At 45.8% G+C, this 23,227-nt stretch overlaps 1 protein-coding gene across 3 annotated transcripts in view; it reads right to left on the bottom strand.

The window, feature by feature from the left end:
• KLHL3 (kelch like family member 3) overlaps window positions 1-23,227 on the bottom strand; it is a 126,490-nt gene that overhangs the window by 5,795 nt on the left and 97,468 nt on the right. For 2 of the 3 annotated variants that reach the window (XM_006059383.4, XM_025292650.3), the window contains 6 exons: window positions 15,419-15,536; window positions 14,816-15,013; window positions 12,977-13,078; window positions 9,369-9,497; window positions 5,469-5,609; window positions 2,950-3,093 (listed from right to left, as the gene is read on the bottom strand). In XM_006059383.4, coding sequence (XP_006059445.2) covers window positions 2,950-3,093; window positions 5,469-5,609; window positions 9,369-9,497; window positions 12,977-13,078; window positions 14,816-15,013; window positions 15,419-15,536 — 832 coding nt within the window. The remainder of the gene's footprint in view (window positions 1-2,949; window positions 3,094-5,468; window positions 5,610-9,368; window positions 9,498-12,976; window positions 13,079-14,815; window positions 15,014-15,418; window positions 15,537-23,227) is intronic. The other variant, XM_006059384.4, reaches the window with a different exon arrangement.

Below are 23,227 nucleotides of genomic sequence, written 5' to 3'. Positions count from 1 at the left end.
GAAGCTCACGTAAGGTGCAAGGGGCAGCAGGAGCTATTCATAAAGCTGGCAGAACAGAAAAGACAGGAGGAACCTGATTCTTCAATAACAGTCTGAACCTCCAGGCTAGCCAGGGACTCCTTTCTGCCTGGGACAAATACATACATACAAATAAGATACTTTCTTATTTAAGCAAGTATCTGACAGGTTTTCTGGTACCTGCAGCTGAACCAAATTCTAACTTACAGGTAAGGTGTAACTAGGAGCCCTACTTTAACATATTCCCATGACTAGACTATCAAATCTGGTTGAAAATAAGATTGAGAGAACATTGCTAAAAGAAAGCCCAGGACACCCAAATGGTGAGATTCTGTTGAGACACGCACTTCATGTCAATATCTGGATAAAGGTTCAGACAGAAAAGATCAGAGGTGGCAGAATCCAAGTCCTCAGACCCAGATGTGCTATCTGCCTTTCAGAACATCCTGCCTGCACCTGAGGCTCCTCCTTCTCAAGGCAGCATTTCTTTAAAAAGCAGGCTCCTGTACTGCTTTTTATATAAGCTTTCTGATTATAAAATAAAATATTCCCATTATGGAAATTTTAGATAACACAGAAGAACACCAAGAAAAAAAGATTAATCCCTACATACAAAGAGAATCACCATTCTCTTTTTTGGAATATATCCTGACTTCTAATGATAGTCATAATCAGCCACTGAGTGGTTTCTACCTGCCAGACAGGCATTGTGCTAGGCGCTTTCCATATATTCTCACGTTTCATTCTCACAACAGCCCCAAGAGGCTTGATATGATTTTATTTTCATTTCACAAATGAGAAAACAGGGGTTCAATCAGACTGACTGACTTGCCCAGAGGCCCAGGGCTAGTGGCAAAGCTGGGACTTGAATTCAGATGTGACTCCAACATCCATTTCTGTAAGCAGGAGCTACTCCAACTCCCATGACCCAGGACTGCTCGACCGAGCTCACATGGTACATATATTTTGCATCATCCTTTTTTTAACCTAAAAGCCTGTCACAAACATATTCTCATATTAAAAACACGTCTGCTGTATAAATATTCCACAGCTTATTTAGCTATGTCCCTCACGTTCGACAATAAGTATTTCTCAGTTTTTTGCTATGATAAATAATGCTCCAATAAATAACTTTGTCCATAAATCTTTGCATGTCGGGCCATTTCCGTAGATTCTAAGATAACAGATTCACTCAGTCAATGGGTTTGAACATAAACTGCACATCTGCTCGTCTCCCTGCCACCTACTTTTGGAGTAAGCAAACAGTAAAGAAATGGACATGAAATACTCAGCACATACCCAAAACTCTAACCACTCACACCTGCACTTTTCCCTCTCATTAAGACTCACATGGAGCCAAGGGGGCATCGTTCACTGGCCTCCCTGCCTCGTATAGGAAAATGCTCTGCACTTTTCACTTCAGCTTCGGAGAGAAAATGAGAGTGCTGGTTTTAATAAGTAACAGTGAGGACAGAATCACTCTAGGACCAAAATGCCCTGAAATCTTTTCTATTTAGTTGATAAAAATCCTCAATGAGGGAAAAAAAAAAAGGTAAAATAAATTCATTAATTGAAGCTTTGGGGAGACAGAACGCAATACAAAGCCCTTTGAGCCTGCACGGCATAGTCTTCTTTGCACTAAGATCCAAACAAAATGAAATAAGGACCTTTCTAATATAAAATAGAATAAGAATACCATTGGAGTCATAGTGAATGATAATGGTCATAAAATACTTAGGACAATGACTGGCATATTGTATGTGCTCAATAAATAAATATTAGCTCTAACTCTTCCAGTTTCTGGAGAACCAGATACAAGGAGCTGAGCTACACAGATATATTTGCTTGTCTCCCTGGAGACCCTTGACTTCAGCCCCACCAACTCTGATCCTGTGCCCTACACCTCACCAAAACTGTCACACACACCCGCTACCATAGGCATTCTTCTGGCAGCCCAGTGGTTAAGACTCTGTGCTTCCTGTGCAAGGGGCATGGGTTCAATCCTTGGTCAGGGAACTGATTTCACACACTAAAAAAAAAAACTTCTACAGCAGCTTCTTTCCTCCCCACCTCCCTCCAGCCTCTTGCTTCACCCCCCAACCCTGAGTTATGGTAGCACAAAAGGCATGGGCTTAGGACTGGGTTTGAATTCTGACTCTGACACTTTTTTTAGTCACATGATCCTGGACAGATTATTTAAACATTCCAAACCTCAGTTTCATCATCTATAAAATGGAAGGATACAGTCTCATTCAACCAGAGGGTTGTTGAAAAGAATATCTTGTAGGTAAAGATTTATAAACAAAGTTATTTACTAGAGCATTATTTATCATAGCAAAAGAAGACTCTGAGAACTACTTAATGTCTGACATGAGGGGAAGTAGCTAAGCTGTGAAATAGTTACCATATCTAACACACTGCTTTGTGGTGCAGGGAGTGGGTACCTGGCAAAAAACAGCTATCTGTGTAGCTGTGACCCAGCCTTTAAGTTTAGGTAGGCTTTGTCTCCTCCAGGAAGTATTCCCTAACTCTGCCACTTCTCGCGTGTCATGTCCTAAAGCCTGTGTAGCACATTTCTTTTAGCACTTACATGTACATTATTGTGTATTTCCTGGTTTTGGAGGCTGGTCAGGAAGGGCAATGAAATTCTAAAACCTCTTATGACAACTCAGATCAGTTGGAAGGGATGCCCTGGAACACTGTTAAGAAGAGTTCGGAGGCTACCTTCAATTTCACTGGGGAAATGAGTGTTAATTACAGGTATCTGCCGTGGGCACAGCATGAAGGAGTGGTGACATGTGACAATCATCTGCCATCCCTGGAGGAGGCACTTGGTCCCAAGTTAAGCAAACTGACCTGACCTGGGCCCCACCTGCCCCACCCCATCCCGGGCCCTAGTGTGGGGGTGCGGGTGGAGTGGCGCACACTGACCTGCATAGCTCCGCCCTGTGCTCATGTTGGTTGGCAGCAGCGTCCACTTGTCAGTGACAGGATTGTAGTACTCCACCGAAGCCAAGTTACAGGATCCATCATCCCCGCCAACCACATACAGGAGCCCATTCACTGCACAGACCCCTGGGAATCAAATAGAGGCCGGAGGAGGCATGAGAGCAGGAGCATGGAGAATGGGCGAAAGACAAGTCTAGATTGCCCTGGGGGCGCTCTTCCTTCCCTTTGTGGTAGCACAATAGATATTTGGCTCCTCAGGTTTAAGTCTGCTCAACGAATGAATACTCAACAGTCACTGGGCTCTGAGGAGCCCCCTTCCTAACAAGGTCATGTCTCTGACCAGGCAGCTTTCACAACGATGCAGGCCCACAGATGTTCCCTGCTCTGGCACGGAGCACCATAGGTACAGGCCCCGTTCTACTGCACAGGCACACAGGCCTCCCACGCTCAGTCTGAGCTAAGAAAGAAGACAGCTCAGGGGATCTCACCCACACTACTTCTACTCTGCTTGGTTCCCTGATAAGCCCTGTTTCATCAACACTGCGGGGCACTAATGGTTGTGCTTGTAATCGCTTCATACAACTGGTGTCTAAATCCACATACAGTTTTCAGGGAAAAGGCTTTCCACCCACCCTGATCTCAGAGGCAGCTGGTTTGGGGGCAAGGTCTCATGTAACAGGGACTCAAGAATAGGAAAATGTAAGTACTGCTCATTAAGACTTTAAAAGGCCACAGTCAAATATTCTGTGTTTTTTTCAAAATAAGATTCAGGGATTATGTGCTCAGATGCTCAATCGGGTCCAACTCTTTACGACCCCATGGGCTTTAGCCCAGCAGGCTCCTCTGTCCATGGGGATTCTCCAGGCAAGAATACTGGAGTGAGTTACCATGTGCTCCTCCAGGGTATCTTCCCAACCCAGGGACTGAACCCAGGTTTCCTACATTGCAGGTGGATTCTTTACCATCTGAGCCACCAGGGAAGCTCAAGAATACCGGGGTGGGTAGCCTATCCCTTCTACAGGGGATCTTCCAGATCCAGGAATTGAACTGGGGTCTCTTGCATTATAGATGGATTCTTTACCACCTGATCTACCAGGGAAGCCCAATTCAGGGGTGAGTGATACTCAGAAAGTAGTTATTACCAGTATTGGTGAACATACTCTCAAATACTGGTGAGCATAAAAGGCACCACTTTCCTGGGTGATGTCAAAAACACATATACTCCCTCTGAATCCAAGATTTCACTTCTGACCTTTTATTCTAAGAAATAATTTTAAATGTGTGCATTAATTAGCTATAAAGGCTATTTATAATAGCCAAAGCATTACTTACAGAAAAGATGGAAATGACCTAAATGTCCAATAGCAGCCTGGTTCTTTAAATTATGTTACAGCCATTTACAATAATATTATGTAAATAGGCTTAGTGTTATAATAAGATATTCATAAAAGATTGTAAAGTGGATCTAAAAAGGCAGGTTTTAATAAAGCAGTATTACAGCAAGATTCTATTTTTGTTATAAAAAATAGAAATATCTATATGCGAATGTGTGCTTACACATGCATTTACATCTAAACCTAATCCTTGCATTAGCTGCCTTGAAGGTTCTGTAATTCCTCATTCATGTGGCTCAAGGCCAAATGCCAGGTTATATCATAGCAGGCTTAGACAATGAGCAAATTAATAAACTCCCCTCTATTTACACTTTCAACAAGTCAGCTGCAAATGGGTTTAGCGAACAGGTAATTTGAGTATAAAGGAAATAAGTATGCCTAAAAGTCACCTGCTTGTATTTCCAGCCAGGGAAGTTGGGCTAAGCCAACACTTGGATACAGTGAGAAGGCATAAAGCAAGATATACCAACATAAGACATGACCCATAGGGCAAAGGTCTAAAAGGAAATGGTTTAATAGAGGTATCAGTCTCCAGGAACAAAACTCTAAACACTCTAAGGAAAATCATTCCTACAGGAAGGAAAAGGGGAGGCGAAGGGAAGGGAAGGAGAGACAGGAAATACAAACAAGAGAATAAGGAAAGTGGTCCTTTTGGAGAATGGATCACAAATCCTTTCATGGATGCCACTGAAAGGAAGGAAATCAGTTTCTGGGGGGAAGTGAGAGGTTCTCAGACATCGGCAAAGAAAAGATAGAACCAAGTGTCATTGTGTGGCCCTGTCCACACAGCTCTAGGCTTAGCTGCCCAACAAAGCCATTGGGCCTGGGCACACTGCTCCTCTGGGTCTGAGTCCATCCATGTGCAGTGAAAGTCCTCATGCTTCACTGGGAGGGAAGGAACCTTCTGCCTCTAAGAGGGGGCCCTCTGGCTAGCTTTGGGGGTTCCATGCTCTCTCTGCCCAGCAAATGGACACTCCCTGCTCAGGATACAAGCTCAGCCCCAGGCCACCGGAGCTCTCCGTTCTGCCTCTTTTAGGGCCAGTGTTTGCAAGGAGAAAACACCCACAACCTCCCCACAAGGAAAACAGGAAGGAGCCATCATATTACCTGCGTTGCGTCGGCACATGTTCATGTCTGCCACCTGCTTCCAGGTGTTTGTTCCAGGATCGTAAACCTCGACGCTCTTCCTCACCAAGGGCCCATCGTGCCCACCTGTGGCATACAGCTGCCCACTGAGGACCCCAACCCCTGAAAGGCAGAGCACAGAGTCCCAGCCTCAGGTTGGCTGCCATGACCAGAAACCAGGAGGCCTGGCACCCGTCCTGGACAGCCATCACTGGCAGGGTGACATGAGGAGTGCTATTTTGTCTCTCTAGAACGCAGGGTCCTTGTCTGTAAAACAAATATAACGACACCCTGCCTGCCTCATAAAATCGCCAACCAGAAAACCTCCAAATAGAAGGCAAATATGACCTCATTTCTATTTAAAGACACGTAAAAATATACATAATACGTGTGTGTGTGTGTGTGTGTGTGTAGTAAAGAGACTTCAAATGGAAACGACACAGCAGGTGTGCTGAGATCATGACTGCTGAGACCTCCCTGCTTATCTGGAATCAGAAGCTGTCCTTTCTGCCCCTGGGCTCTCCTCCTAAGTGGCAGAGGGGCCCTGAACCACTCTTGGTGGTGATAAGCCTCAGCTAAGGGCCAGGACTGCATCGTTTATAGGTTTCAGCATAACCTTTTGACATTCTCTAATACAAGCCAAGAGGATGTCATCCTTTAATACAAGAGGATGAGATGGTTGGATGGCATCACCAATGCAATGGACGTGAACTTGGGCAAACTCCAGGAGAGGATGAGGAACAGAGAGGCCTGGCATGCTGCAGTCCATGGGGTCACAAAGAGTCGGACAAGACTGAACAACAACAACAAGTTAAGGAAATAAAATCCAGAAGCAGGTGGGTGGCACAGTGCCCTAGAAAGGGCAGCTGACGTGGTGGCCAGGATACCTGGGTTCTGCACCCGTGTCTCCAACCTGCCCACCAGGTGGTGCTGCCCTTTCAAGGCCTTGGTTCTCGCACATGTACAGTGAGGGAGCCGGACTAGATGGGTAGTTTCAGTGGACCACAGACTACTCCACTCCATGGACAGGCTGCAGCTCAATTAGCTGGGGAATTTTTGAAAACATAGATTTCCACAGCCTCACTCCCAGGGACATTGGCCAGGAATCAGAAAAAGTGCCTTGGGTGATTGCGACATGCAGCCAGGTTTCAGACCCAAGGTCTCAATTTCCAGAATATAAACTTTACGTGGACGAGAACCACACTTGCCTTATCATGTCGGTTGCCCTGTGCCTGATGGCACATAGTAGGTTCTCAACAAATACTGCTTGAATGACAAGATGCATAAAATCCCACCAGTAATTATGCGAGTGTGCAAATGGTTCCTCGCAGTTGCCCTAAACTAACAGCAGATGGTGGTGTTGCATCAACAGTGGCTACCTGATGGACTCCTGTTAATAGAATTCACTGCGTTCCCAAGCTGCCTCACCTTCCCCTTCTCCATGCACAGAGGAACGAGCACACGCTGGAACCTAGAGATGGCCTCTTTTCTGCACAGCCATCTGCTGGCACTGCCCACCCCTGCTGAGGAGGCACTCAGGGACACCAAGCCCTTCTGTGGCCTCCTCTGCGAAAGTTCACACAGAGGTGAATAGAGTGAGCCACCGGGGCCCCCGTGCCAGGATCTCTGGGTCTTTAGAGAACACCTACTAGGACAAGTACGTGGGTGCCCAGCTCCAGAGGGGGAGGCGTCCCCAGATCTTAGGGAGGTGAAGCTCTAAAGAAACACTGCCCCGGGAGCCTGAGGCCAGGGCACTGAGGAAAGAATCCACCTCAGGGAAAGAGACGCCCCCTGAATTGAGGTCACTGTGCCTCCCTCTTCACCATCCAGGGCCTCGGGCCCAGGTGAGAGGCACGAACAGCCCGAGGGACATCCACTCAGCAGTGACCCCTGGGCAGCCCGACATAGAGCAGTAAGGCCTCCAGAGGCAGCTCTATCCACAGGAGGAGGCTCAACTTTCTGAGGTGGCTCTGTGCTCGGCTTTGCTCAGGGCCGCCCCTCCATACCTTCTGCTCCAGGTGCTCCCGGGAACAGCCAAACACCTCAGGGTGCTGCTCTGCTCCTGAGGAGCTGCCCCTGCTCCCTGGGCTATGACCACTAGCTCTCACACCTCAGTCACACATAGGATTTCCAGTAAGAACAAAGAAGACTCTAGCAATACTATCAACTGAAATTGCTAAAAGAGCCCTGTGAAGGAAGGAGAACCAGGAGACGTGAATTGAACTGGACCCTCAGGAATACCTACTGCAACCCACTCATTCCACACCTGAAGAAGCAGAGGCCAAGACCACATAGCACGCTCGAGTGGACCCAGAACCAAGGTCCAGACCTCCTGCCCTCCAGGCATGTGCTGTGGGAAGGGCCAACCTGTCAGGATCGGCAGAGACGAGCTCCCTAAAAATAGCCTTCCAAACACAAATGCTTCTTAAATGGAATCATACAGCTTTTTTTTTTCTAACTAGTGAGTGAGTATACAGTGATTCTTGAAAAATATTAAAACAGCCTAAAAAAATAAATAAAATAAAATAAAACAGCCTAATTTTCAAGGAATGCTGAGGAAGGGTCAAGTGGTATAAATGAGATCACAACTCAATCTTCAAAAATACAAAAAAGATAAAGTAATAACATTGTGGGGAAAAGCTTTCAGTTGTGGCTTCCCTTCCCAGAAGTCACATGGCCTACCCGCCAGCCAGGGTGGTCATCAGTCACCACTGCCACACGAACCGGGGACAGAGAGCCGGTGCCCAGCCCCCAGCACCTCCGTCTGCCCTCCCAGACCCTCTCCCCTGGGCCCCCACGTGAATGGGGCAGACAAAGCAGGGAAGAAGGGGCTGCTGCTCCACTTCCTGGAAAATCCCAAAGCTGCTGGTCTTCCCCCAGGAGGCCAAAGTGGGCCACACATAGGGATTTATTCTCCTCCCACGTCAGGAAGGGGGCTGACCTGAAGAAAAGTTGGGGAAGAGACACCAGTTTATTTCCAAATACAAACCTGACTTTTGACCCCCTAAGACAAAGACAGGCAGGCTTTAGCTTTTCCAGGGAAGACTGGGACTTCATAAGAACGAGACTCAGATAACCTGAGGTCAGAAAAAGCTAACTTTGAAGGGAGACAGACCTGAGTAGGAATCCTGACTCTGCCAGTGACTAATGAAAATGACAAATGACAAGACCTTGGGCCAATTAACCCCTGGTTGACTCACTTTCTAAACCTGCTGAGTGGAGTTACATTGTGTGAGCTATATTGTGAACCCCTGCAGGGCTGTGATGAGGATTAAACATAAATGAGGCATGCTGCTAAGTTGCTGCTAAGTTGCTTCAGTCGTGTCCGACTCTGTGCAACCCCATAGACAGCAGCCCACCAGGCTCCCCTGTCCCTGAGATTCTCCAGGCAAGAACACTGGAGTGGGTTGCCAGTTCCTTCTCCAATGCATGAAAGTGAAAAGTGAAAGTGAAGTTGCTCAGTCGTGTCCGACTCTTAGCGACCCCATGGACTGCAGCCCAACAGACTCCTCCATCCATGGGATTTTCCGGGCAAGAGTACTAGAGTGGGGTGCCATTGCCTTCTCCGTAAATGAGGCATAGAAAGTGCTTATTAGGACAGCACCTGGCACACAGCAAGTTTCACTTTCAAGAGATGTGGACACCTCCAAACAAATGGACGAGATGACAATGAAGGGAATGTGATCCCACTGGTTCTCTACAAAGGGATCCCCCTGAGAAAGGTTAAATCACTGCAAACGTGTGAGTGGGATTATATACACTGAAAGCAGACAGGAGGGAGGGAAAATAAGGTAGAATGTTAAGCTTTTGGCCTCCAGACCCACCAGTGAGAACAAACACAGTCTGCCCCCTGAACCCCAACTCCCTACCCCCACCCCATACCTGCACCACTGCGGCGAGTGCTCATGTCCGCCACATATGTCCACTCATTGGTCGCTGGGTTGTACTGCTCCACGGTGCTCAGGCACTGGCGAGAGGCCCCATCATAGCCCCCGACAGCATACAGCTTCCCTGGAACAGACAAAGTAGCCAGGGGTCGGGGGTGCCTCAGACCCTGGCATGGAACTGGAGTATAGCTGAAATTCTGCCTGTAACCCACTGGCACACCCTCACCTCCATCAGGCTTCAGAGCGCCTTCCCCAGGAAGACCAACCAACTTACTTCCCAACCAGAGCAAGCATCCTTCATGATTCTGCCTCCTACTGCCTCTTAAGCCCTGGGCTCCTCCTCAAAGCAGTACAGAAGCTTTATCTCAAAAAGCACCTCAACACCCAGTGCAAAGCTGGCCTGGCATCACCAGGGCTCAACATATTCTCACTGGTGAACTGTATTAGATCTTCTCCAGAACAAGGCACCGGGGAGATGGAAAATTTAAGGGCCCCTGCTGCAGCCAGGCTGGCAGACTTTCTGGCTAGACTCACAACAGCAGACAGAACAAATATGGAAAGATATTCTCCAACAGGAACCCAAACGTCTTCACCATGCTTTGCACTCTGTCCACAACCCAGGCAGGCAAAGCGTGTGAATGGAGTACTCTGTGTGCACTCTGGGCTGGAGTGGCTGGAATTGATCTGCAGATCCCCTTACAATTTCTGAGCCATGCACAAGAACCTGGAAGTACCATCATCTATTTTTTTTTCTTTATCTTGGAATAGGCAAAGGTTTATTTAACCAAAAACAAAAAAATGTAATCCTAAAGAAAAATATTGATCTATTGGATTACATTCAAGTTAAACTTTAAAAAAAAATTGAAGGATAATTGCTTTACAATGTTGTGTTACTTTCCACTGACCATCACCTATTTTTAAAATACAGTACCATAAGCTATTATTAAAGAGCATCATTTTGGCCTAAGGATGGTGCTTAGGTTGGGCAAGGGGGCAGGAAACTGGTACTTGAGCTCTCCCAGAGAGATTTGAACATTTGGGTTTAACATGTAGTCTTAGAATGCAGTGGAATTCTGTGTGTGTGTGTGTGTGTGTGTGTGTGTGTGTTGGGTGTGGGGGTCCCACTTCATCTGAGGTCTCAGTTCTGTGGGGGACCCTGGAGTTAGGGAGAAGGCAATGGCACCCCACTCCAGCACTCTTGCCTGGAAAATCCCATGGACGGAGGAGCCTGGTGGGCTGCAGTCCATGGGGTCGCTAAGAGTTGGACACGACTGAGCGACTTCACTTTCACTTTTCACTTTCATGCACTGGAGAAGGAAATGGCAACCCACTCCAGTGTTCTTGCCTGGAGAATCCCAGGGACGGGGGACCCTGGTGGGCTGCCGTCTATGGGGTCGCACAGAGTCGGACACGACTGAAGCGACTTAGCAGCAGCAGTAGCACACTGTAATAAGTGTATAATAAGGATGTATACCAGCTGCAGGCTAAATAAATACCACCAGATGCAAATCTACTTAAAAGGTTACCTAATCAAAAGATTCTTTTTGGTTAATATGTACTTTCTTAATGGAGAGACACCAAGAATACAACCAGTATGTGAAAAATCTGCAATTATTTTAAGTCAGAAAGAGATTCTCAGGCTAAGAACCATGTTTTACCATCAAGACTTTACTGCATCAAATATAAAATTATTTCTTCTATCATTGAGCCTGGTTTTGTTTTCTGCCTCAGAGTCCTCTCAACTGACCCTTTTGCTCTCCAGCCAGAGAGCAAAATCCTGACTCAGATAGGCTCCCCCAGGACCCAGGCTACTCTCGGGGTGTGTGCTGGCTCAGAGGTAACCACCTGCCTGGCCAGCTATCCATCACAAGGGAGGAGACAGGCCAGGGGTGTGGAGGAGACAAGACGCTCCTGAGGGCAACCCCAGTCTCTGAAATACACCATCTCTGCTCTGTTGGGAGCTTCTGCCTCATCTCTCAGCCTCACTGTCCCTTTTCCTACAGAGATTCTTCAGGACGGCTGGTAGCTAAATCCTGGTTTTCCTGTTTTTGTCCCCAGTTGTCGATCAGGCTGTGACGCCATGGTAACGAGATGAGGAGAGGGAGACAGCAGCCGAAATAGCTTCAAATTCAGGATGGACAAGATAAATAAACCCCCAGTCTGCCCTCTGTGTTGACGGGGTGTGCTACCACACAGCACTTCTGCCATGTAGAACATGCTTACAGAAGCCTCTGTCAAAGGGGTCAGGGGGAGTATTTCTGATGAGCACCATGCAGGCATCTCCTCTAACTCCCATCAACCATCTCAACCCTGTGTCAGCTGAAAAAATACCCACTCAAGGTTTCTCCTTTCAGGGATACGCTATTTTTAACCCCTACACTATTGTTTGATATTCCTGACTAAGGAGCAAGGGGGGAAATGGGAAGGTGGCTAGACAAAGCACTTACGCTTGGCAGACAAATCAATTTCTGTTTCACCAAGAGGATGAGATGGCAAGAAACAATTTATCTTGGTAGGAGGACAAAATCCTTGCACTCACTAAGGTGATTCGTTCTGTGTGTTAGAACAATATACTTTTAAATTAAAATTTAAACTACGTAATACTGGTACAGACCAAGAAATGCAGCAAGAGAAAATTACATTTAATGTCTAACTCCCTGCCTGACACTCTCCCCGAAGCACGTGTGTGAGCTGTGTGTACACATGAGAAAGAGAAAATGCCTGTGTACCTGTGTGAATGCACAGATTCTCAGCTAAATTCCCACTTCAGGACAGGCTAATAAGTCAGTGTTGTCCTGTGAAGTATAACAGTTGGGTCCAAATAATACTTTATGCTTTAATATGTTGAAATCATACATATTTCTAAAACTCCTCTCAGTTATTAATAACATTTGCCAATGGTCTGAGTTAGAATTTGGAGACCTGGGTTCAAGGAGTGGCTGTGCTGTTTACCAGTGTGGGACAGGCACACTGATTACTCCTCTGGGACTCAGTTTCCCCTTCTGGAGAATGGAGAAAATCCAAGTCCTGCCCTTCTCCTTCAAGAGAGTTTTAGGAACAAAATGAGAAACGATATGAAGGCACTTGGAGTTCCAGTGCACTGTCTAACCAGGCCCCAGACCTCGCCCCTCTCCTACCTCACCACACACATCCTTCCTGCCTGAGCAGGACCCAGCACCAACCTTCCCTTCAGTGACTAATCAGAACTGGGGAAAGGCACCCACCTCACTCAGGGCTCTGCTGACAGTGCTCAACATAAAATATGAGGACAAAATTGATTAAACAACTGGCTCTCCCCCTCCCAAACACACTGTACTCCTGGGTTATATCTTGACTCTGGACTCCCCAACTTGTAATATAGATAAGTAGCCTAAACGAGAGCCCAGCATTTTCCCTCTAGGCTCCTCCTAGTACCCCCAGTCCAGCTCACCTACTTTCTAGCCTTGGGCCAGTAGCTACACCTCTCTGAGTCTCAACTCCTCTCATCCGCTAATCACGATACTAGTACCCAACTCGGCAGTAAGGGGAGGAACAGAGCCAGGACACTGGAAGAAGGCCCGGGGGCCAGGGCAGGAACAGAAGCCATCCGCTGTCGCTCCTTACCTTCTACGACGCCCACGCCCACACTGCTACGGCGCGTGTTCATCGGGGCCACGAAGAACCACTCGTTGGTCTTGTAGCTGTAGGCTTCTACCGACGCCAGGCCTGGGAGACAAGCGACTCGTGAGGTTTCTATGGCGCCAGGCCTCACCCTGCTGGGCTGGGAGTGAGGATGGGGGAAGAGTGCAGACAGGGGGCCGAAAACCCAGGGGAGTATGACTCAGCACTACCTCTGCCTCACCATGCATCCCATGGCACCTCCATAAACACACCTGCAGTGTGTCTGCCTAAGGGGATCACTAAGACCTGACCTAGAGAGTGGGCTGTGAGAAGACTGAGGGTCTAAAGTAAATCATAAAACCACAGAATGGACTAAATACCTGAGACTGCCTCACTGAACACCTATTTCAACCCTCTGTGCCCTTGTCTTCCTCAATTTTTAGAGGAAAGATGAAAACTTGTCTTCCCAGACTTCCTTAGGGGTGACCAAGTCAATCCAATCTAAGCAGGATTTCTGAAGTAGCCTTTGCTTTTCTGATAAGAGGCCCCCTTCTCAGCCCTGCCCTCTTCCCCCCACCCCACTACTTCTTGCTATCTGGAATACAAATGTATTGGCAAGAGCTATAACAGCCACCTTGTGACCATGAGGACAAGTCTAAGAGACTCTGCAAGATCTTGGCCCAAGATCCTTGAATGACTAAACTAAGTCAGCAACTGCCAACCTCTGACTTTGTTTCACAAGTAAAACAAAAGCTCTCATTTGTTCAAGCTATGGTTTAGTCAGGTTTTCCACTAGCAGTCAAAAGCAATGCCTAAAAGAAACAATGCCCCACTATCCTTTGCTCTCTTTATTCCCAGTCCCCCCTCACTATAAGCAGCCTCTGGAGGGGCTATATAACTTGGAATTACATGAAAGAGGCAAGGCGAAGGTTGAAAAAGGTTACCAACTAGTGAAGATGGAAATGAAATTTCAGAGGGATATAGCGTATTGTTTTTCATGTCACTGGGGACCAAAAGAGTTAAGTGTTTACAGAGACATCCACCTGGAGATATAAGAAGAGATAAGAGAATTTCTCCAAGTCCATGTCCACTAGCGTTAATAGTTTCTGATTCTGACTTTGGAGCAAGATGGACACCAGGAGCAAGGAGACGCTTCTGCAGGGTCACAGTCTTGCACAGCTTTGGTGGGGCGGCAGAAAGGGCAAGGGACAAAGGCTGTGTGACTCAAGCCAAGCCTCTTCCCACAACTGAACCTCAGCTCTCCCGTCTGTTCAGCAGAGGGTTCAGATCACAGTCCCGAGACACCCTCCAGTTAAGCTTGCTCTATGTTTTATCTGTGGATTAAATGAGTTCCCAGACACTAGAAAGGACAAAAGGGCCTCTTCTGAGGGTGGGGTACTTCCTGGAACCTAGAAATGAGAGCACATGGATGGTACTGTGTGTGTAGGAAGGCGTGACTCTGACACACAAGCTGGGAGCAGAGGAAGGATGGGTATGTTCTTGGGACAGTACCTACAGAGAGACCAAAGGCTGGCCCAAGAGCTGGCTGAGCAAACCAGGCTTGCGGGTTCAGTTATTCAGTTGTGTCTGACTCTTTGTGACCCCTTGGACTGTAGCCTGCCAGGCTTCTCTGTCCATGCAATTCTGCAGGCAAGAATACTGGAGTAGGTTGCATTTCCTACACCGGGGGGATTTTCCCCAACTCAGGGACTGAACCTGCGTCTCTTATGTCTCCTGCATTGGCAGGAGGATTCTTTACTGCTGTGCCACTTGGGAAGCTTCAAACCAGAGTAACATGGAGTGCATGTCTCAGGCTGGATGGTGAGTAAGTCCGGGACCTACCAGTACTGCCATCAAAGCCCCCCACGGCATAGAGCAGGTCATTGAGCACAGCAGCACCCAGCGTGCTCCGGCGCTCCTGCATGCTGGCGATGGACGTCCACTGGTCCTTCACCCCATCATACACGTCCACTGTCCGCACACGCAGTGAGCCATTGAACCCGCCCACAGCATACACATGGCCAGCCATGAACACCACACCTGAGGCACAGGAAACCAAGGCATCAGGGTCATCTCAAACAGCTGATGACTCACATTTCGATAAGTGACAATGTGGGAATGAGGCAGGCATGTAAATACTGATAGTTTAACAGAGAAGGTGATCTCCAACTTGTGATATTTGGAAGTCGCTATGGGACTCATTGGATTTCTTCTCAGATTTGCATTGCTAATTTTGTTTGTGTCAAGCAAATATTTGCATTAGCCTAAAGTCCCTAAGCACATAAGAACTGATCACAGAAGGTACAGCTAGAAAGTGCGCAGGTGGGGAAGGGAAAGGAAGGGAGTGTGGAATGCACAATGTTTTCAGAAACAGGGAGCAGAGATCTGCAGTGTGGGAGCGGGGTCTAGGGGGCAGCCGGCACACTGGGAGACCATGCGGCTCACCTGCTCTGCATCTCCTGGAGGGAAGCTCAGCGATCTGGTCCCAGCGATCCTCCTCGAAGTCATAGCACTCCACGCTGCGGATGGCCTTGGGTGCCTGGCCACCAACCACGATCATGACCTCCAGAGAGACAAGTGGACATTAGCTGGCTGCCCCAACATCCAGACTCATGGGTCACCAACCCCGGCTACATACATGCTCACTGCTCAGGGTCCGTGGACGATCTGAAATGCCAGTTTACAGAGCTACATACATGAAGACGCTGCCCCTGATCACCAACAGGTATGAATATTCCAGAAAAATCTAGTGAACATCTTCCCACAGAAACACAACCATTAAGTCTATGCTTCCCAAGTGCCCCTACTCACAGTTGTATTGGGGGCATGTGCAGCCACTTGGGGCATCTTCTACAATCTGTGTGTCCTTAAGGAACGGGGGCAAGGAGACTAAATTTTATATTGAAACAAAATATTCACATATATCTCTCAACATCTGAATATATTTTGGAATAGAGTATAGAATTTGGATGCATTTTTAAGATAAAATTAATTCAAAAATATTTTTGAATGCATAGACTGTAGAGGGTACTTATTCATTGGAGTATGGGAAAAAAAATTGTAAAACACTGTTTTGTGGTGGTTACCACAAAAATATATGTAACTGATGATGTTCTGAAAAATAATGTTACTAGTACTATTTCTACAAGTAAGGTAGTAGCTGCCACTGCCAGTCATCATGTGAAGTATGTGGTCATTCCTCTGTCACTACAACTCAGTGAGGTAGATATTACCATCCACATTGATAGGTCAGGAAAGTAAAGCTCAGAGAATATAGGGAAACTGCCCAAGGTCACACAGCTAAGAGCAGCAGAAGAGAGACTGAAAGCCAAGTGCATCTGACACAGAGGTGAAGGCAGCCCCTCCCCGCTACTCACTGCCCCGCTCTAAAGACAGGGTCTATGCCAGGACAGCTCACTACACAATGGTTTTCAAACTCCAGGTCACATTTCTTTGGTGGGTCATGAAATCAATTTTGAAAAGTTTCAATCAGCACACTTTTAATAGAAGAGCACAGAAAATACCATAAGGATGTTATCTCATAAAAGACTTATTCTGGTTATACATACATGTATGTGTCTCCTGGAAAGCAATTTAGGCATATTTCTTAGTGTAGGATGTAGTATTTAAAAACAAACAAAAAAATGAAAGTCACTGTTTTGGCTGTAGCAACAGAACGTGATCACTCCATTGTGGTATCCCCATTGCTATGACAATTGTCATGAGCTATTAATAAATAAAAATTAAAGCACCAGAGTTAACAAAATTTTACATATTTCAATAAGCTTATACAAAATTCACGGCTGTCCCACAATGACATTACTCTCACTCACTCATTCCAATATGCTTTCTTAAGTGCAGAGAAAGAGATGAAGTCACAGGCAATCAATATAAGTCACAGGATCTTCTCATTACCTGAGGCTTGTCTTATTTACCCCAGTGGATCTCAAACTTCAGTGTGCATCAGAATCCCCTTGAGGGCTTGTTAAGACACAAACTGCTGGGCCTCACCCGCAGAGTTTCTGGTTTAGTAGGTCTGAAGTGGGCCTGAGAATACACATTTCTAACAAGTTGATGTTGATGCTGCAATTCCAAGCGTCATACTTTGATAACCACTGTTTTACTCCCACAAATATAGGGATTTCCTGATGATGTGCCATTAACCATTTTTGCCATTATACTTATCATAGTGTTCTTTACTCCTCCTCAAAGTGATTTTGGGGAGAAGAGTGATCACTGAAATCTGTGTCAGCACACAGGAGCACACCCCTCAGCTGAACATTATCCACCATAGAGGGAGACAGATATAGGGCTGACCACCATTGCTCAAGATCAATTATTTATGCCCCAGGATTCTAGAATCAGGCTCACCCACTGCCCATGTGGGTGGTCAATGGTCATCAGAGTTAGTCTGCAGCTCCTCTGTGACCAAATGTGAGTAACCAGTGTTTAAAAACTCAGAATTCAGTTCTGACTTCAGGACTATCCCAGAGGAACCCAGGACACATAGTCCAGGCTCAGGGATGCTGTTGCCTCCAGAAATAAATGTTCTGCATTTGACTTTCCTGTGCTCAGGAGGTCCACTGCTCTGTGTCAGGAGCAGTCCTTTTCAGAGAGATGCAGAATTCTACATTATTTCCTATCGGTAATTCTTGGCTGAGATCCACGAACAGTTCAAGAGGGGACGTTAATGAACACAGCCTCCTGGCAAACTTTAGACAATTCCCAACTTCTTCCTCCAGGGTTGAATGACCTGAGTTTATAAACATACCTAGAATTTGTACTGCCTTTCTGGTTTTGAGTTGGTAAAGTTCAAACGAAGTGAAACCATTTCAAGGATTTTCTTTGATATCTGATTTTGGGGCTAAGTAGGAATGGGGTCGCACAGAGTCGGACATGACTGAAGTGACTTAGCAGCAGGAATAAAACCAGTTTTTAGCTTTCTTTCTGCAATGACCTCAAGTACCCAAAATCCTCACACAAGTTGTTTCCTCTCCTTAAAATACTCTTCCCCAACCTGATCACCCTCCTCTAACACCTGCTTATCTTTCAGGTCTCAATTTACACATCACCTCCTCCAAGAGAACCTCTTGACCTCCAAAGCTGAATCACAGGTCCTTCCCCAAGATCACTTACACCCAGGTTCTCCCACTAAAAGTGCCCAATTTTATGCTCTGTCTGGTAACTTTGTCTCCCCTTCTAGACAGTTAGCCCTGCCAGCACAACAAAAAAAAAAAATCTGCCTCAATTACTAAAGATAATCCTTGGGCCTTAGGGTACCAGGTAAAAGTAATGACTCAGATATTTATTTAGAATAAATGAATAGTAAAGACCACATGCAAAGAGTTAAATGAAAAAACACACAGTTTTAAAAAAATTAGCCAGAATATCTCTTTCTTGGATTAAGACATGCAGGACACCAGATTACAATTCTAGGGACAGAATTTGAGGCAAACAAACAAAAAGAGAAAGGGGAGCTTTTCCCATCTTTTGATTCAACCACCAGAAGACAGAAGCTATCAATTCTTTGTAGAAGCTATCAAGGCTTCTGCCATAAACAAAAAAAGGGAAAGCTTTGGGTGACTTAACCATGTCCCAGAAACTATCTTCCACCAAAGTAGGGAGATATCAGTACATTCACACTGGAGAAAATCCAGCATTCGTCTCTGAGAATTTCCATAGTAACACAGAAACAATACTAAAGAAAATGCAAAAATTTTATGTACACAGACAAAAATGATACAGAAGAAGGTTTTCAAAATAAACTTGCCTTTGAGCTCATAAAACCACCGATGAGAGGCTGTACAATGATCTGGGAAGAGCAATTATGAGGTTTTGCAAATCACTGGTTTCTGAAAATGTGGAGGCAGCTCAAGGCACAGGGAGGAATAGGTGTGCTTTCTGCTTCTCTCGTAAGCATAAGAAACCCAATTTCTATGGCAGGTCTTGCAAAAAGCCATCATACATGGAGCACTATGCTCATTGCCATGTAATTGTGCAGTGTAAAAAAGAACAAATTTCCTATCTTAACTACTAATGGATAGTTGTTTCCATAGATACCTGAACTTAGCAACCAATTAGATAAAAACGAGTATTCCCCAGAGTCTACGTGTATTACATCTCTGAAACTGTAAACTTCCAGCTACTTAAAGAAACCACAGTTTGTCAGGGCAAGAACAGACTTGATCTATTCTTTCTTGCAAGCCCACATTGGACATTTCCAGAAAAACTCAGGCCCAAAGAGTCCAATAGGCATATTTCTTTCTTTCCCCAACATCCTAAGTCTCACTTTACTAAAGATGTGTAATGTCTTTAACACAAAGTAGTGAATCAAATCAGCTTGTTTAATGATCACTATTTTCAACATTTGTCCTTCCAGGCAACTAACTCTGAGTTAAGAACTATCAGTGGTCATATGGGAATCACAAAATAACTAAAGAACTGGTTCCAGGCTAACAATCATGCTAGACCAAACTTAATCACATTCAAGATCAGCAGTGTACTTGGGAGTCCAACAGGGCACCCAGGGTTCTGACTCCCAGTCTCAGTCATCACTGTGTAGAAGGCTACAGATCTCCTGGTGAGGAGGGAGTTCTGGGTGACACAACATTGGTGAGCCAGACTCGACAGGGCACAGCTACTGGATAGACTCCCAAGGAAAACACCCTCATTTTAAATAAATAAATAATTAATTAATTAAATTAAAAAAAAATAATAAAAGCCAAGTGGTCGTTTGCTTCAGGGATGTTAGAGAGAGACCACGGAAAGACTATCTGATTTCTTAGGAAGGAAACTGCACTCCCAGCATAACAAGATGGCTTTTAAAAACAAAAACACGTCATACTATTTCTTTCACTTGGATGAGTCTGACTCTACCAGTGTGACCTGGGAGCCAAGCCTGTTGCCCCTCCTTAGGATCTAACAACTGCTCTATACAAAGAGTCATTTAGGGAGCAGAGACTGGCCAGGAAAAGGGCAGTAAGTGAACAGCACAGAACTTCCCAGCAGGACCCAGACCCTAACTCACAGACTCTGCACTCAGGTGAGTGGAATGAACTAGGCTCTGCACACTGTGTTCATCAGGCAAAGGTAGAGTGTGTGTCCAAACTCTCTTCCACGACCGGTGAGCTGGGCAGAAGGCAGGCCCAGCCAGTCGGTCCCTCGGGCCAGGGCAGGAAGCGAGTCTCTCTTACCCTGGTGCGTGGGGCCGCAGGGCTAACACCAAAAATTCATCCGAAGGAGCATGTCGAGGTTGAGGCAGAAGACTTGTCCCAGCAGGTTCCTGAGCAACAGGTGCTCCAGGCAAGGACTGACAGCCAGGATGCAGAAATGAGGGGTGGAGAAGCAGCAACGCAAGAGCAATATCCGGGGGGAGGAGAACACGAGTGGGAAATGGACTTTGGGGTCAGACACATCTGAGCTCAAACACCAGCCCCGTCACTAACTCACTGTGTGAACATGGGCAGCCACTTACCCTTGCCAAGCTCACTTCCACTACCTAAAATACCAGGATGACAGGATACTTCCTCCTGGGTGTCAGGAGGCTTAAATGATATAAGTCATTTAGCGCAGCGCTTGGTAAAGAGCACACATTAAGCTTCTATTATTAGATCAACACCAGCATCATTACTACCATTTAAAACAGTTGCTAAAAACACAGATTCTCAGCAAACGGTAGAAAAGGATACTTATGATCTGTGAATGGGAGAGAGAATAACTCCAGGAATAATGATGGGGCTTTTTCAGGACCACAGAGTGTTTTCCAAGGTACAGCCTGGGTCTATTGGAAGGATCAAGATGAGGGAAGAGCACTGCCACTCACCAGCCTGGCCCAGGAGAGCAGTCATCTGACCCACCCTGCCAACAAGCCTTGGTTCCAACACTATCTTCTGACTGCCCAACCTAGGAGGAAGCCACCCACTATCAGCCCAAATGAGCTTTTGGCATCATCTAAAAGTTTAATAGAGATGTCAGCTGAACTGAGATGACAGTGAAAAGGGCCAGATTCAGTACATCTCTAAAGGGTTTATTTCCATCTTCCTGAAATCTCATTTCTCTGTTACCATCTGCAGCACACAGTAACGTAGGAGTGTTGTGAGTGTCTGGGAGACAGCCCCTAGTTGTCCATGGCAACCCAGCCGTGGGGAAAGTGCTGGGCGGTGAATGTGTGGGAGCTCAGATGAGGCTATTAGCTGTTCCGGCTTGAATGTGTCAGTATGATCAGTGTGTATGAGGCACAAGAAAAAAATCCCTTATTACCCTCTGCAGCTATCTCAAGGCAGAGTCTTGCTTCTTCCAGGGAGGAGATTTGGCTGGCAAACAGTTCATTGCTGAGAACTGCTGAGAACAGTACAAATCTCTCTCAACCACTTAGTTTCTCCAAGTCAGCTTTGTCAGAAAGCCAACTTAGACTGAACTCATGAAAGCCCAAACCTGCTGGCCCTTGGAATTCCTTGTGGCCACTCTTCCAGGGAGTCCCATTGTCTCCTAACTTCTCTTCTTCCTCATTTGGCCACTTCTATATTTCTACCTCACTTTCTCAAAAGGACTTCTTAAAAGTTCTCAGAGGGTAAGAATCGGATTTCTTTCTACCCAGTATTCAGCTAAAATGCTTTTGTAAAGTGTGGAGGCTGGTCTGGAATCACTCTGTTAAATCTCACCTCAGCTATTTACTAGCTATGCTTATAGACACGTTACAAATTCTTTGGTACTCCTCCACTCAAGACATGGAACCTAATCACCACCCCTCCCTTGAGTGTGGGCTAGACTTGCTGACTTGCTCCCAGCAAATAAAATAAAGCAGAGGTAATGGAATATCACTTTGAGAGAAGGTTATTAAAAGACTACAGCTCCTGTCACGGGCGAGCTTTCCCATTCTTTTACTGTAGAAATTACTCACTCTGAGGGAAGTCAGCTGCCATGTGTTGAGGACACCCAAGTAGCCTATGGAGAAGGCCATGGGGTGGGGAACTGATGCCTACTAGCAACCACGAGAGTGAGCTTAGAACCAGATCCTCCCTAAACGAGCCTGGAGGGGACTGCAGTGGGAACCAGCAGCTTGACTACCGCCTAACAAGAGGTCCTGCACCAGGACGATACAGCTAAGCCCCTCCAGGATCCCTGCCCACAGAAACTGAGATAACAAACGCTTGCTGTGTAAAGCCACCGAAGTTAGCGTAATCTATAATGCAGAAAGTGATAATAATACATGGTGAGAAGGTGACATAACCCGAGACTCAGTTTCCTCATGCATAAAAGGAGGATGATGACAGGTTTGACAATCCTACGAAGTAATAAATGTAAATCACTCAGCTCAGTGCCTGGCACATGCTCAGCAATTAGACCTGCTACCAACATCCATGTGGGGTTAGTACCATGTCATGGTCAAAAGCAAAGACTTTGAGTTGACCAGACCCATAAAGAACTCTTAGAAGTCAATAATTAGAAAATAATTTTTTAAATGTGAAAAGATTTGAACACAGATTTCACCAAAGAAGACATACAAATGACAAATAAGCACATGAAAAGATGTTTGACATCAATAACCAGAGAAAATTTACATTAAAGCCACAGTGAGATGCGACCACATACCTACTAGAATGGCCAATTTGTATTTTTTTAAAAATAGATAATACAAGTATGGTGAGACAATGGAGTAACAAAGACTCACATACATTGCTGCTGGGAAAGCACAATAGCACCATCATCTAAACAAATAGTTTAACAATTTCTTAAAAAGTTAAACATATAGTTGCCACTCAGACCAACAATCCTACTCCCAAGAGAATGTATTTACCCAAGAGAAATTAAAATATATGTCCACACAAAGATCTATAAGTGACTGTTCAAAGCAGTTTTATCTGTAAAAGCCAAAAGACTGGACACCAAACATCCATCAACTGATAAATGGATAAACAAAGCATAATACATTCATACAATGGACTATTCCTTAGAAATAAAAAGGAATGAACTCCTGATACATGAAACAACATGGATGAATCCCAAAAGCATGATGCTAAGAGATACAAGGCAAGATCAAAAAGCTCCATATGGCATAATTACATTTATATGACATTCTAGAAAAGAGAAGACTATAAGGACAGAAATCAGATCAGCAGCCATCAAGAGGTGGGGGTGGGAGAAGGGGCTTGACTACAAAGCAACACAAGAGAATTTTTTAGAGTGATTAAAATATTTCATATTTTGATGAAGATGATGGTTATATGACTGTGTATAGTTGTCAAAATTCATCAA

This window comes from Bubalus bubalis, chromosome 9 (genome assembly GCF_019923935.1).
Source record: "Bubalus bubalis isolate 160015118507 breed Murrah chromosome 9, NDDB_SH_1, whole genome shotgun sequence".
Classification (NCBI taxonomy): Eukaryota; Metazoa; Chordata; class Mammalia; order Artiodactyla; family Bovidae; genus Bubalus; species Bubalus bubalis.
This window is presented reverse-complemented; position numbering and strand designations above follow the sequence as displayed.